The 16,400-nt window shown below is 37.8% G+C and overlaps 1 protein-coding gene across 6 annotated transcripts in view; it reads right to left on the bottom strand.

Annotated features, from left to right (window-relative positions):
* The window catches only part of kcnh5 (potassium voltage-gated channel subfamily H member 5), a 197,523-nt gene that overhangs the window by 103,861 nt on the left and 77,262 nt on the right, over nt 1–16,400 (bottom strand). For all 6 annotated transcript variants that reach the window (XM_031890227.1, XM_031890226.1, XM_031890224.1 and 3 more), the window contains 2 exons: nt 13,186–13,309; nt 2,285–2,391 (listed from right to left, as the gene is read on the bottom strand). In XM_031890227.1, the coding sequence (XP_031746087.1) occupies nt 2,285–2,391; nt 13,186–13,208 (130 nt within the window). In that variant the 5' untranslated portion in view covers nt 13,209–13,309. The remainder of the gene's footprint in view (nt 1–2,284; nt 2,392–13,185; nt 13,310–16,400) is intronic.

Raw genomic sequence — 16,400 nt, 5'->3', positions numbered from 1 at the left:
TTGCATGATTCTTGAACAAGCATAGTATCCAAGGCTATTGTGATACTAAACTCTACAGTTATTATTAATGTTGGTATATATGTTTTATGTATGTGAGTGTATAGATAGGTCAGTATAAGTTTGTGTGTGCTGGGTTCACTTGGAAGGGTTGAACTTTATGGACTCTGGTCTTGTTTTAACCCTATGTAACTATGGAATTTTATATACTGCAGAACAGTAACTGGAAAAACCCTAGAGGAAAGTTATATCTTTCTCACATTGCTGTACAAGACAGAGCAGATGTTCCTGTAGGTTAAAAGCCACTACAAGTGATTAGTCATCACCCCTAAAAGGGGTTGGAGCTGGGAGTGTGCTCTCCCTCTAGGAAGTAGAAGAAGAAATGGTGGTGCTACTTAACAAGCTGAGGAGAAAATACCAAAAAAAATGTCATTAACAGTGGCTGAGGCACATTGGAAAAAGGTTTCCTAAATATTCAAACTTCCAGCGAACTGGTCTATTCTAATTTAGAAGAATGAACATTGATTAGTTTGTTTGCATATCCTGTATGGAATTATAAAAAGTACCCTGTTTTGTGGAAAACCCTGCTGTGAATAAAACACCAGCATTGGCCTGCCTGATGTTTCACTGAGTGTCGCTGTGTCTTCTTATAAAAAAGGTATTGCTATAAATTCTGCTATTTTAGTAAATTCCCACATATGCAAAGCTTTAATGGGAATACATTTGTTCAACATGTTTTAGAGGTTGCGATTGTTTGCTACACAGTGTTGAGAAAAACAGTATACCTTGAAGGTTTGCAAAGTGTAGGTCCTCAGTTAGATGCACCAATGTGTTTTAGAATCATTGGCTTCTGATAATTTACTCATATTATTACATTTGTAATGTGAACAGGGAATAAATGAAATTACCATCAACTTCAAAAAGCATTAGCACACGGAGAAAAATTCAATAAAATCAATTAACAGGAATAATTTAAAGGCCCCACTGAACACCCTACTAGCAGTCTAATAACCTTTCTTATTTAGTGTTCCATTTCAGATGTCCTTAGGGCCCTGCAGACTCAATTTTGAGAGTGACACCATAGAACAGATCAATACAAGAGTTGTTTCCAAATGTCCTGACCATTAAATCTTCCCTCAGGGCTTCACGAAAACAACTGAAGATTTGTTCACTACATCATTGTTTAGCTAAACACAACAACATCTCTTGGCTGTCAGAGGTCACATACCCTCCCTTAAGATTATTATATCGAGTGTATTTTAATAATGGGAGATTTCTTATAATGATTTACTGTTAAGGCTTTGTAGTCTTCTCTTAGATATTAAAGCAGTACCAGCACAACAGATGCACCAAACCAGTGTTAATATTGAGGGCTACACGTCATTTATTAAACTAATGATTTTGAATGGAACATGTGTTTCTTCATCTTCGTTGGTGTGCCCAAAACAATGATCTTGAGTCTCATAAAAAAACATGGCATAAAACAGCTCATATGTAAAACCCTTCAGCTTCTAAATAAAGCATTTTCATAAAAATGCACTTTTACTTTTGTAGTATGAACCACTGGGTACTCCTAAATAGAAAATTGCCATTTTTATCGCTAAGGGCCACCCGTGGGACCAAGCGATTCACAGTGCACACAAACAAACCAAGGGCACAAACACGTGTTAGGGAACATCAGCCAATGAATGGACAAAGTTCTATCTGCATTATTTCCTGTCAAGTGATCTCCGAGAAGCACACAGGCATCACAAAATGTTGGTTCAAGGTAAAAGATGTAAAAGGGCAATATTTACTAGTATATATATATATATCCAAGTTTGGTAAGATTCTTTAATAGGCCACTTAATATGATACAGACTTTCTGTTGGTCAAGTAATAATTTTGGGGGTATTGCTTTCCTTTAATAGTGGTATGCCACTACTGGCACCAAAAGGGTCTACTATATGTAGTAAAATATATAATTATATAATGAGTTGACTGTCTATATGTTTATTATCAAGCATATGCATAATTATCGCCTATTTTATTGTGTTGATGTACTGGGATACACTATCACTTTGCTTTCACATCTGATAATGACAGGCCCAGACCATGCAAAACAACAAGGTACAGACAAGCCTTCACTCTGCTCTTCATGTTGTCTATGCACCTGCAAGTCTTAATGCTAGGAATATTTCATTTAGCACTTGTGAATGACTTTGGTAAGAAAATAAACGTCATTTAAGGTGACAGGTCCACTTATAATTGCATTTATGCAAAATTCACAAAGTTCATGTATACATACTGCTTTTCTTGTAAAGAAGGACTTCAAAACAATTTGACTCGTAGTTCTCAAATGTCTGCCTGACCTTTTCAATGGTTTTCTTGTCTGTCAATTCTCCGTACATGAAGCTAGGAATGAAAATAAATAGCAGGTCATTAGAATATATTTGCATAAAGGCATCTTCTAAACGAAGTTTGATCTAATAAAAACAATATTTTTTTAACATTTGGCTTTAAGGCAAACATTATGTACTGCTTAAAAAGCAAATGTATCCCTACACAGCCAAAATAAATTACATCTGTGGTATTTAAAACAAAAATTATTTATTTGCTTTTCTCTTCTGCCTTTTCCCAGTTTTCAAATGTGGGTCACTGACCAAAAAGCAATTTCTTGTTGAGGCTACTATCAAGTTTTGTATTACTTATCTTTTTATTGAGACCCTCTTCTATTTATACAGCAGTTTCACATTCAGACCACTGCCTAATTGCTATGGTAATTTGGACCATAGCAACCAGAAAAAAAATCCAGACTGGAGAGCTGCTGGACAAATAATATAAATATTATTAAAATAATTCAAAATTCAATTTTTTTTTTTTTTTTTTTTACAAGGAAGAAGCTCCTACTCATAGTCCAACTAGCAGGATTCTCATTGGACAATGCTCTTGCAGTCCTTGGGACACTAGCTCTGAAGGACTGAGAAAAAGGGCTACGTTTCCATACCTCCCAACATTTGAAAAATGTAGATAGGGAGATGCCATGCATAGTGCTGTATATTGTTTTGACCATGCCCATTTTTGTGTCCACACACCCTAAATACCACTCCCATTTTTCAAAATTTGGCAAAATTGGGGTCTTGTTTTATGTTATTACAGATTTGCTAATGAAGCTGAAATTGCCCCTTAAGCTGCAAGTCTCAGTTCCCCCAAGAATGTTTAGCTTATTAGTTACAACTGTATCTAAGTGCAGGTGTTGAGTTTTCTGGGCTCTCTGCAAAAAGTCTACTTATTTAATAAAGTTTGAGAATCTGTATCTTTTTTAGCGTTCAGTACAAGAGATCAAAGGGAAATGAGGGACTTTTCAGTAAGAATCTGGGACTTCGGGCTGAGCTGTTAAATAAAAAGTGAACTTGTTATATGCGGAAATGTGTTTTTTAAAATGCACAGTTTTTACTAATGCAGTCCCTCTGAAAGCTGCCAGTAAAGCAGACTACATAATCTGTTACTTAACTCTTAAACTAATATAACCCTTATGACAATAAAACAAATGAAAAACATGTATTTGTGGTAAGACATTTAGCACACGCTTAATGATGTGTTGGGCCCAGTTATGGTTTTAAGCATATGCATGTAGTCAGCTAAATACATTTGGTTTAATAAACACTGCCGGACTCCTGGCATGGCCTTCTGTGCTAACAGGGTTGGGTTTGGCCATAGCAAAAGGCTGTTGAGTCCACAAAAGAGGATGTAAAAAAAGAATGTGCAACATTGTTGTTATTAACAAATCCTGACTATCATGGTATAATAAAGTCAGTAATAGGAAGGTGAATTTAAAGGAATACTGCCATGTGAGTAAAATGGTTTTATGTGTCACTGGAAACAACATGCAACATTGTCTAAAGCTGACCATACATGGAAAATCTTCTCCCGATATGCTAAGTGGGCAATATCAGGCTAATTCAATTGTTTGGCCCTTACTGGTCCCCTCATACTCATTCCTGATTCCCCTTTTGCCCACCCTATGCACACTTTTTATCCTATTTTACATTTGCCTGACATCATACTTTCTCAGCCCATTATGTTGTGCTTTGAAAGAGTGCATGTAACCTAAAATTGACTATTTGCTCCCCTAGCTCTCCAAAGTAGGCCTTCTAAGATTAATTATGGATAAAAAAGAATTCTCCAATGAGATCACTCCTACTAGCACTTTGTTAATAATCTGACGGTTATTAAATACATTGGAATTACCAAGCATATTTTGCTTGCCAGAATTACACTGTAAGTGAACTGCCTATTAAAAAAAAAAAAAAAAAAGAAGAGTTGGGGATGTTTTCTCTTGATCTTGTAATCATGAGGGGACATGATTACTCTGTACAAGTACATTAGAGGGGATTATAGGCAGATGGGGGATGTTCTTTTTTTCCCATAAAAACGCTCAGTGCACCAGAGGCCCCCCCCTTTAGATTAGAGGAACAGAGCTTCCATTTGAAGCAGTGTAGGTGGTTTTTCACGGTGAGGGCAGTGAGGTTGGGGAATGCACTTCCTAGTGATGTGGTAATGGCAGATTCTGTTAATGCCTTTAAGAGGGGCCTGGATTTCTTGGAGGGCCTGGAGTTCTTGAACAAGCTTAACTGTGATACCAATATCTATAATTAATGTTTGTATATATAGCTTATGTATGTGAGTGTATAGATAGTCAGTATAGGTTATGGGTGCTGGGTTTACTTGGAAGGGTTGAACTTGATGGACTGAAATTTGCAGATAATCACCAGGAGGAGGGTTTTTTGGTCAGATGAAATCCAAATAGAACTGTATGCTATAGTGATCATCCCCATGTATGAAGGAAGAAGGGTAAGGACTTTTAAACCGAAAAACATCATCCTATCTGTGAAGCGGTTAGTCTCTGCTGGGGTTTGATCTTGGGGCCTCCTGTTTGTTGGCTGCTCTCCCTAACCATTGAGCCAGGAGAGCAGTCGGCGAGAGCTTATTGCCCATTTACTCTTCCATACACCTGTATACTGGGCTTTGTTACATCACCCCAGCAGCTTTATTGGTTAGGTGGGGTGAGCCAATCAGGGCTGACTCTGCCCTATATAAGCCCAGCCCCCCTCATATTCCTTGCTTGAGCATTGGCCTTTCATTGAGCTCTGTGGCTTGCCCTATCTCTTGTTCCCTGCCTGCTCCTGCACCAGCCCTGCTCCAAGTCTTTGCCTGCTCCATCCTGTCCTGTCCTGGTCCTAGTCCCTCACAGAAGCACTGGAGCGGCAACATTATGCTGTGAAGGTACAGGCAGGGTAGGCAGGAGACTTCTGTGTTTTGCTACATCACTGGTCAAATCCAATAGCAAAGTTGAAAACTACTTAGCCTCAGCAGTTCTTATCTGCTGTCAAATTCTGTCTTTATACAAATGTCAGAATATATGTATCTTCTCATATATCATGTACTTGTAATTACATTACATTCACCTCAGGGCATTCCTCGTGTGCGCTCTGGTTCTTTTTACCCCATAAAAAGTGCATATCTGTGCTATGCAGCAAGTACATCAGTTGATCTGTACAGCAAGTAGAATTATAATCCTTTAATTAAAAAGCAAATACATGTTCTGCAGTACCAAAGCTGTTTAATCATTCATATCAGTCCCTGCCCCAATAAAGCTTACCAAGTAATTTCCCACACACAAACACACACATATTAGGGGCATTTTAATTAGCAGATCATTAGGACCAGTGTCTATGTGAACTGTGGGGAAAAAAACTAGATAAACTCTTTGGAAACCCCATGCAGGAACAAACAACTTCCAAAGCCTCCGTCAAGGCAGCAATGCTAACCTGTGCAGCACCATGCCACCAGAGTACAAGCATTTTGTGCAGCAATTTAACACCAATGCAACAAGTGAAAGTAATGAACTCTCAAATTTAGCAGATTTAACCTCTAAGTTTTGCAAAATTGCAATGGCTTTATTGCTAACAGATCTGGTGTAGGGTGGATTTCTGCACTTTGTTGTAAAAAATCAGGCACTAACAGCTATTGCTTTTGGTCAAATAGCTTAATACAAGGAAGAGATGCTGTAGCTGGACAGGTCCTGTGTGGCAGGAGTTGGTATCTCAGGCCACTTATTGGTTGGAGAAAATCTGGTGATGGGAGTATTCTGTAGACCCTTGTCAGACTGCAGGGAATTTTTACCTGTAGTATATATGAAAGAGGGCAGTCAAAAGCCCCATATTGAGCACTTTGCTAGATCCTACTCCAGGCAGCCATGTTGGGGCACAAGTATAACAAGCATTATAGCATTATGCATTGTTATATCCAGCCCCTAGGACTGCAGAAGTATTTTGTTGATAGCTAAAGAGAAAAATAACTAACCTCCCAATAATATTGTGAATACCCATACAATAAATGTATTGGTCATGATTTTGACTCAAAATCACATTTCATCTATGCTGCTGCTTCATTAATAGGGTAATTATGCCCAAATAACCAGACAGCAGTTGTACCTTCAAGTATGAGAGTTTAAAAGATGTATATTTTCAATATATCACAAAAAAATTGAAAAAGAAGACTAATGGTATATTAGGAATACTACTGTCTACATCTTACTAACAGTGAATTACCCTTTAAAAATACCCATGGCAAAGGCTTTCCAGCCCCTTTATTTGAATAGCCCTGGGTGGAATCCATTTCCCCAAGCTGTTATTAAAGAGATATTGAGCAATATCCCATATAAACATATATATATAAAAATCAGATCTTAAAAGCCATTGAATTCCATTTCACGACTGTTTTATCCATTTCTAGCATGAAAGTGCTTGTTGATGAAGGTCAGGCAGAATAATACTTTGTAATGAGTATCCAGCAGATAATTACTTTGTTGGTTTAATAATTGAACTAATATCAAAACAGCAATGGTCTCCCGCCCCAAAATGCAGCTGCCCAACACCCATGCCACAGGCCCCAGATGCACACTACAGAATATGAGAAAACAGTGGCGGCTGTTTACAGTCAGTGATTTGTTTCATTATTATTTCATCCAATCATTCAAGCAGAAAAATTGACAAAGTAAGCGGGAGTAATTAGCCATTAAGATAGGTGATGGGCTTTAAAAGCCCAGGTTTTCTAATTTAGGAATAATTATCTATTAGGAGATGTCCTGCAGTCTCATTTTCACTTGTTGGATAGCAATTTAAAAAAAAGCAATATGCAGTTAAGATTGAAAGTGGGCATTTAAACAGTCAGTTCTTGTTTAATGTAGCATCACAAACTACAACAGTTAAACAACTTAACTATATTTATTTGATTTTGAATTCTATAACTGAATAAGTATATAGGTAAAATATACATTTGTGCAGTGTTTTATGCTCCTTTTTGGGCCAAAGAAAGAAAACCTACCAGCTGTAAGACTGCTACTCCATCCCATGCATTTAATGTATAGTGCATTGCTATTAAAATATGTCCTGTGAATATGTCAATAGTCTGGCCATCATATAAAGTGCTAAAGATATACGTGTTGAACATTTATTCCATGTCAATTCATCAACCAGATGTTTGCTTTCCAAAAGTTGACCAACAAACCCTTTTTTGAGCTCTTACACATGGGCAATTTTCATATCTATACAAACATGCTGAGTGAGAAAAAACTCATACAGTATATTACATGCTTTTTTAAAAAAAAAAAAAAAAACATACCTAGGTGTGTATTTGTGAGTTACCAATGCAATCTTCTGTTCTATTGTCTATTGAGCATGTGTCAAGCACAAGAAAATGCAGCATGTTGGGCCTAAAAAATGCAATAAAACTCAGCCATGAATGCTCATGAGTTCAACCAGGCAGAATATAATGGAATCAATTAGCTGATGTGTTTATAAATCCGACTAGTTTTTCTAGCCTGCCCGATCGAGATCTGGCTGATTACAGGCCAGATATTGGTCGGGCAGGCCCGTCGGGAGTGCCCATACACGGCCTGATATCGCCAGCTACTATCGGCCCGTGTATGGGGACCTTAAGGTTGGGGACTTACTACAATGTTAATCTGAACTGTTGTTCATGGACACTGTCACAAAAAGACTGGATACATTATTGTTGCAACTTAATTGACTTAAGAACTTGATACTATTTCTAAGGTGTTACTCTGTTAGTAAGCCACTAGATGGCAGTACAATTGTTTTACCTGAATACCTATACACCTGGCCACACTGTGGAGCTGGTGAAACTTGTTGGTGGGTGGAGGGTATTTATTCCCTTTTTGCTATATTCACTTGTTCATGCACCTGAGGAAGGCTTTTGAGCCGAAACATGTAGTGCTATATGACACCTCAATAAAACTTCACTACTTCACTGCAAATTGAGTGTGCTCTCCAGGTTCTTGTAAATACAATGTTAATCTGTCCTATTCTTCCAGCCAGGCAAGTTACATCCTCAGTCCACCTAGCCATAACCCTAATCTCTCCTGGTCTCCAGTAACAAATAAATCTCTCAATGTGCCTAATCCCTGCCCTTTAACATAAACAACCACTGGCAACTAAAGTAGAGAACCTTGAATAATATATTGTGGGATTTCCAGTTTCTACAATATTACAAATGTTCGGGGCAACATTATCATAATTATGTGAATAATGAGCAATCTCATTAAAGTGGTGTGTAAATGCATTGTCACTATATAAACAAAAAAATAATAATGACAACAATAAAACGACTGTATCATCAAACAAAGACATGTGGGGAATAATTTGGAAGGCTGCAATTGTAGAAATCCCTGCACCAAGTTGCACTGAGAAAACAAGCTTCCAGTTGGACTACAATGATACAGGGTGTAGTAGACCTAAAAAGTATATTATTAGATATAGAAGGAATATGCTATTTTGCATTTAGCAAAACTATTACAGAACTACAGGAAGTAATTACAAGTTACTGAATTAGACTTAGTGGACATTACTTTATGGTTCTCATGTAGATTTCATGTTCCCATGGGGTCGTCAAGCAAGGAGAGGTGTGCTATATTAATTAACCACATTCAAGGGTTTATCTCACATAAGGACAAATTGAATGTTAGACTCACCCTAATGAATCACTTTCTGCCAGTTTTGTGCTTTCGACTGTAGTGGTTAATTTTATAATTGGTGTTGCAGTTTGACAAGGCGAAGAACATTCTATCTGTGTATTGGCATTTCGACCAGTCTGACATCACCATGGTATAGTGAGTGTTATAACCTGACACAGCTTTCTCTCATCACAAAATCTCTGATAACCTGTCAGACATGTGCCAAACATGGGGCAAAAGTGAAACTACTTTTCTTTACTAGGCTTTAAACATCATTCCCAACTTTGTAAGCCACAATATATAATGATATCTTTAACTGCTCTGGCCAGATGAGTTGATTTAAATGATTGTTTGCAGGCCCACATTTGGATAACACTGGTAGGCAATATTTGCGATCAGCTGTGAACAACATACAGAAAGCAATGTGGTCCCTGGCAAAAAGAATTTCCAACCCTTTCAAATGGCCTGATCAGATATTGACTGGAAAAGGCAATGGTTTAAGTGCTATATACAACCCAATGGGTGGTCAATTTGGTCAGGAAAGTTCTAGGCCAGACTGACAGCCATACCTCCAAGTAAGCAGAATAAAATAACAGTGGTTCATGTATAGGTTGTGTTAGCAACTCCAAACTTCTTATTTTATGCTGCAAAGTTCTCATAAGCATGCCAACAAAGCTTAAAGGAGAACTAAACCCTAAAGTTTATATGGGGTGGAAATGCATCACACAGAAAATGAGTTTTGCCTGTCATAGAAGCTGATGCTACAAGGCTGATTATTACATTCTTATTGTATTTTATATATGCAGCATATTGTGCATGGGTTCCCTAAGCTCAGTAAGTGACAGCAGCACAAAGCGTGTGCAGTGAATCAGTTGGAAAAAAGGTGAGGAGCTACTGGGGGATCTTCAGAGGCACAGATCTGCCCTGCTAAAGGGCTGTAGTTGCCTTGGGCTGGTACAGAACCTCTAAAACATAAACTACTTCTTTGTTTGGCTTTAAGTAAAATCTTCTATATTCCACCCCTATTTTTCTATAGAGTGGCCATTACTAATATAGTAGGAAACTCTAAATACAATTATCTTTACTGTGAAATAAAAAGTGTGCATAAGGAAAGATAAAACTGCAATGTGCCCTGTAAACAATTGTTATAGTAGAGAATCTCTTTTGGGAAAAGACAACACCAATTTTCCTTTTATTACCATTCTGAAAGGAAACTTTGCAAAGGCATTAAACCTTTTTATGTAAAAGGGATATTACACACTATTAAAAAATGAGCTTGCCTAGCAACATTTCTGGAGACTACATTCTGGCACCATCTTAAGCCATTTTAACCTCCTTGTCAAAGTGGCTTCAGGGGCTGTTAAATGAACCATATCCATGCTGATCTCGCACTAATGCACAGAATCTCCTACTGCTTTCTACTTGCTTCTAAGTAAAGCCATGTTCAAAGATATTATTAACTCTTTGAGTTGTGGTGTTGGAAACATTTGGCTAGGGGTCACCATGATAGATCATTTGAGCTTATTGCACGGCATTTGGCTGAAAGCTCCAGGTATTTTTGGAATAGACATTTATTTTTACTTTTTTTGCAGTTTCTTGTAAAATCAGAAGATGTACTCCTGACAAATGTTCAATTTTAGAAAATGCAGATGATTTCAGAGTCAATGCGCTGCTGTTTGACAGTTGACATTATGCCTAAAGCTCTTGCGTGGGTTAGCAAGCTGAGTTTGTGTCAAAGTGCTGGGAATATATATTTTTAGGAAAGTCAAATTTTTATTTTGAGCAAACCCTACTTAGGCTAAAATATCCTGAGGTGGCGGTAGAATAAAAAACAATGGCAATCTTTTTTTTTTGCATTTTGCTCTCTGTGTTTTCAAAACTGCCACTGTTTAAAATACTTCCTCATCTTAACTCTGTCTTCTTTATGGAACATGTAGCAGTTTCTGGTGTTTGGCTGCTGCATTTCTTTTCTATTCAAAAAACATAGCAACTTTTATAATGCTTTATCATAGAACTAATTGCCAAGGGGAATTCTTTGTTCTCATTATGAGGTTTCCCTGCTTCTTTTGTTGTTTAAACTAGTATTCCCCTAAGCATCAGAAGTACTGTAATATTTGAGTAATTAAAAGCAGAGTACTTTTTATCCCATCCCATATCAACATCTGTGGACTCCCTTCTGTATTACTATATTTGTTTACTCTTTGTTTGTTTATTCATCTTTACTTTTAGTCCATTTGTTTGCAGAGTTTGTAAAACAGATCAGGTCTCATGTCTTTTGGCTTGTTATACCTTAGAACAGTGCTGTCCAACTTCTGTGGTACCGAGGGCCGGAATTTTTCCGACCTACGTGGTGGAGGGCCGATAATGGAAGCCAGTTTTGACCACTCCCCTTTTTGAAACCGCACCCACTTGAAACCACACCCATGTTATCACATGACCATATCCATATTAATGGTTGTAGTACAGCAAAAACCTGCCATACTCTACCTGCCCTACCCTGCATGTGTGTGCCATACTCTGCCTGCCCTACCCTGCATGTGTGTGCCATACTCTTCCTTCCCTACCCTGCCTGTGTGCCATACTCTGCCTTCCCTACCCTGCCAGTGTGTGCCATGCTCTGCCTTCCCTACCCTGCCTGTGTGTGCCATACTCTGCCTACCCTACCCTGCCTGTGTGTGCCATACTCTGCCTTCCCTACCCTGCCTGCGTGTGCCATACTTTCACTGTGTGTGCCATTCTTGGCTCGTTTGTGCCAAACTTGGTCTGTGTGTGCCATACTCTGCCTTCCATACCCTGCCTGTGTGTGCCATACTCTGCTTGCCCTACACATAGGCAGCATACAGTGACACAATGCTGGCAGTGCTCCTACAGTCTGCACAATAACTATATATTAAAAAACTTTTTAATTGCAGTACCACCTCAGTATATGTTCTTTTTGTAGTATGCAGGGATTATTTGTGGGTTTCTACTGCTCCTGAGGTGTGAACAGGGGAACAATGGGGGTGATTACAGCCTGAGCCTGAGGTGTGAACACTGCAGGGGGTGAACAATGCAGAGATTAAAAGGTGTGAACAACACAGGGGATTACATATTTAAACAATACAGCCTGATTACAGCCTGAATCTGAGGTGAGAACCATGCAGGGGGGGCAGTTAATCACAGTACTGATACCATTTAAAGCTTACACAAGAGTAAGCCATCAAAGCAGCCAGACAGGTGGGGGGCCACACAGAGGGGGGGGGCGGGCCGCCAGTTGGACAGCACTGCCTTAGAAGATGTTGGCAGAGAATGCTCTTGTTTTGAATGATCTGATACAGTTTTTTTTTCAGATTAAATGAATAAATAACTTAGTAATGTCTAAATTTTCAAATAAAATTGAAGATTACTAAACATGAAGTAACACATAGCAAGTGATTGGTGGGGAAAAAAGCTTAAATCAAAGGCTGCTAAGATTATGAAGGGATTAGAATAGAATACTTGGTACATGCTACAGATGTTGGAGATAATTGTAATCTTCCTAACCCTTAGCAGTCCAAAGTCTGAGGCGCTGGCATCAGAATAATGTACATGGCACAGAAAATGTAAAGTGATCTAAATGGTCTGGAAGAGACATATCCATCATTATCACCACCAACCTGGGACACATTCTGTTTGTTAATGAGGCATTTAATGCCCAACATGAAGAGGTTGTTCTTTTAGTATATGCAACTGTATTTTTACTTTTCTCAAAGTGCCAGGGTATTGATAATAACACTAGAAACATGCAAATGAAATTAAATCTACTGTTCCTTAAAAGAAATCCAATATTGTTGTAATATTTTAAGCAAGTATGAAAACAATTTTAAAATGATTTTCTTCAGTTAAACAACGAGCATCTCGTCATTCCTTGGGTCGAGTATAAAAAATCTCCTTGAGAGATTGCTGGGTCATATTTAGCAGAAACCATAGTAGCAAAGCTGCTCAACTTGCTGTTGTATCAGGAGGAACAGTTGCTAAAGGTCGAGGCAACTGCAGCAACCAATCAGCAAATAGCATTTACTGGTCACCTGTTATGGGTGATTGCATATAGGCAAACATTGTGCCTTTTATTACATATTGGGGCTTATGTTTAAAATATAAAGACACTGGAAAAACATTCTACATCAAATGTCGGTACAAGGGCAAAAACATACCTGCAAGTACTGCTCTTCTGCATGATGTCGGCTCTGTGATACCCAGAAAGCTTGCAAAAACCGTCATTACTATAAACTACAGGCCAGTCCACAATCTGTGCATTCCCCAGCAAGAAACTTGATTCTAAAAAGAATAATTTGGTTATTATTAATTATGTTATAGAAGTGTCATATCATTGCTAATATAACTTTCAGCTGGATGCATAATAAGGTATGGGACCTGTTATCCAGAATGCTTGGGACCTGGGAGTTTTCTGGATAATGGGCCTTTCTCAATACTTTACGTCTACTTAAAAGTGATATAAACATTAATTAAACCCAATAGAATTGCTTTGCCTCTAGTAAGGATTAATTAGATCTTAGTTGGGATCAAAGTACAAGGGACTGTTTTATTATAACAGTGAGAAAAGAAATGTGTTTTAAAATTTTGAATTGATTAAAATAGAGTCTATGGGAGATTGCCTTCCCATAATTCTGAGCTTTCTGGATAACAGGTTTTCAGATTAAGGATCCCATACCCATAGTTTAAAGATTGTGCATTCCATACGGCAGAATAAAAGCAGGATATTATCACACATTGAACAAATCTTTATGTTTTTCCATACACATTGTTTAGAACTTTAGATGAATAGACAGAAGACAGCAAAGACAAACATAGATGGATTGAAATTGTAAAAGTTAATACAGAAAAAGTATAACAGTACAGCAAAGCATAGTTATTTTGCAACAGAATAAAATAATGCTTAGGCAACATGACTTGGATATCAGAAATTATAAAATTGTGCAAGAGTTTCTTTCCTGACTAATTTTAGCTGTGACCATAACATTTATAAGGACAATAATACTATATATCCTAAAATAGCTTGTTAGGGTATATTATTATAATTATTATTAACATTTATTTATAAAGCACCAACATATTCCGCAGCGCTGTACAATAAGTATATCCATGACTTGTGGTACCTGTCCTAAAGTAAGTGGACACCAGTTCAAGGAGAACTAAAATCTAAAAATGAATATGGTTAAAAAAGGTATATTTTTTATTTTACTCTACGTACTTAACCAGTCTAAAGTTTCTGCATCTCAATAGCAGAAATGATTTAGGACTTTAAACTTGTCACAGGGAGGTTACCATCTTGGAGTGTCTGCAGCACTCACATGCCCAGTGTGCTCTGAGAGGCTATTGAGAAGCTGAGCTTAGGGGTCATCGCAAATTGTCAAGCAGAGAATGAGGTTTGTCTGTCATATCAGCTGATGCTACAGGGGTGATTATTAAATTCTGATGCTTATTGCACTGGTTTCTGACCAATATAGTAATTATCTGTATTAATTACTAATCAGTCTTATATTGTGACATTTATATTCTGTATATACAGTATATTGTGAGTTGGTCCCAAAGCTCAGTAAGTGACAGCAGCACAGAGCATGTGCAGGGAATCAGCAGAAAATAAGATGGGGAGCTACTTCTGCTGGTACAGAAGCTCAAAACATAACAAACAACATTTCTTTAGTTCTCCTTTATGAGCAACCTTAGTCTTGGAGACAGAATATAAAGTAACATCCAGGACCAGGATTTTCACAAAGCAAGCATTAAAATATACTACTAAATGTTTTCTCATTCAATTTTGTTTCTGCATGTTTCCTCAAGATATCCTGGAGAGCTCAAAGGGCTTTAGTGGAGTTATGTTGCAGCTATATGGTGCACAAAACAATGCCAGTTTGTGTTAAATTTTTTATGAAATGGCTTCAGTCATAGTTAGCAAGATTGTAATTGTAGTTTGATGGGCAATGTTTACACAAGAGAACATTTGATTAATGTGCCCTGACACTGCCTTTTAATGTTGCTAAATCCAGTCACTAATAAGTGAATCCAGCAAATCTAATGTTGTATATTAACATGAGCCAGCACCAAAAATGCTGTGTCCTGCAAATGTATTTATAAAACTCCTTGACCCTAATGGAAGGGAGGGGTCTGTGGCCTTCTTACAGGCATGCCCTATATTGCATGCTACTGTGTGCAATTTGTTGCAGGTTTGTGCACAAAAAAATTCTTTTTGTCCAGTTTTAAAAAACAGTTATTTGAGTGTATCCTACTTTGTTGTACCCACAAACCATAGTTTAGTGGGGGACAAAGGGTAGAGGGCTAACCTGTTCCAAGGAGTAGAATGTATATTGGAATTTGAATAAATACTGTAAGCACACATTCCAGTTTAGTAAGTTTTGTAGTCATTTAAAAAACAAAGATTTTGAAAAATTCCCAAATTCAAGTTTTGATGAATAGGCCCATGTACACTGGAGCTGAGAAGGCACAATGCATGCTAAATCTACATATTTGTTTAGGATTAAGACACCAGCTGGGCCCAGTCTTATCAATTATCTGGTATTAAATGAACATAAAGAGGCAAAAAGGCTAAAAATATCAGAACTAGCATAAATAGATTTCCTTAGCTCCAGTGCACTGACTCTGCCCCACATGAGACTGATACTAACTTATAGTTCTCTTTCCTTTGTATTGGGCTAAATCCTGTTAGTGCTTTACTATTTGAGCAGCCTGAGCCTGGGGGCACATCAGAGATGTGTTATTGGGGGAACACCTGCACCTCTCAGCTGGCATGTTATGCATGAGATGCAAGGTGAGTGTGCAGCAGTAGCAGTGAGCAAGTCATGCTAAGTAATTACTGACTAGTTCAAGCAGAAGGGATTTACTGATTACCCTGCGGCACCATTCAGGCAAACTTCTACCGTATTTGGTAATGTGCCTGCAAGGTGTTAAGTCTAGTATTTAAAAAAACAAACAAATAATGTGCATTTATTCTGCTTTGTGAATTGTAGTTTAGCAACAAATTGTCAATTATAAATTGTACTAAAGGCCAAATTTTAAAATGAATATTGCCCATCACAAAGCCACTCCAGTTGCCTGTCTTCTATAAAGTTAATCACATACGCAGTAATTTCAGTTTATAAGCTTACTTTAGCACAGGCACCCAATGTCGCTTCAATTCAGGAACTGGGGCATAGAAATAAAAATATGTAGTATACAATTAAATTGTGCTCATCTTAGCTGATATTTTTAGTCTCCAAAACACTTTTTTGTTGTTCTACAAGGTCCAAGAGTTCAATGTTATTTGCAGAGTTCCCACTAGTTCAAATTGACTGGTAGGTTTACATAATATGCAATTACTTGGTTAATCAAGTTGTTGACAAGGAACCAGGAA

Source organism: Xenopus tropicalis, chromosome 8 (assembly GCF_000004195.4).
Source record: "Xenopus tropicalis strain Nigerian chromosome 8, UCB_Xtro_10.0, whole genome shotgun sequence".
Classification (NCBI taxonomy): Eukaryota; Metazoa; Chordata; class Amphibia; order Anura; family Pipidae; genus Xenopus; species Xenopus tropicalis.
The sequence above is the reverse complement of the archived record's forward strand: the minus strand, read 5'-3'. Positions and strand labels throughout refer to the sequence as shown.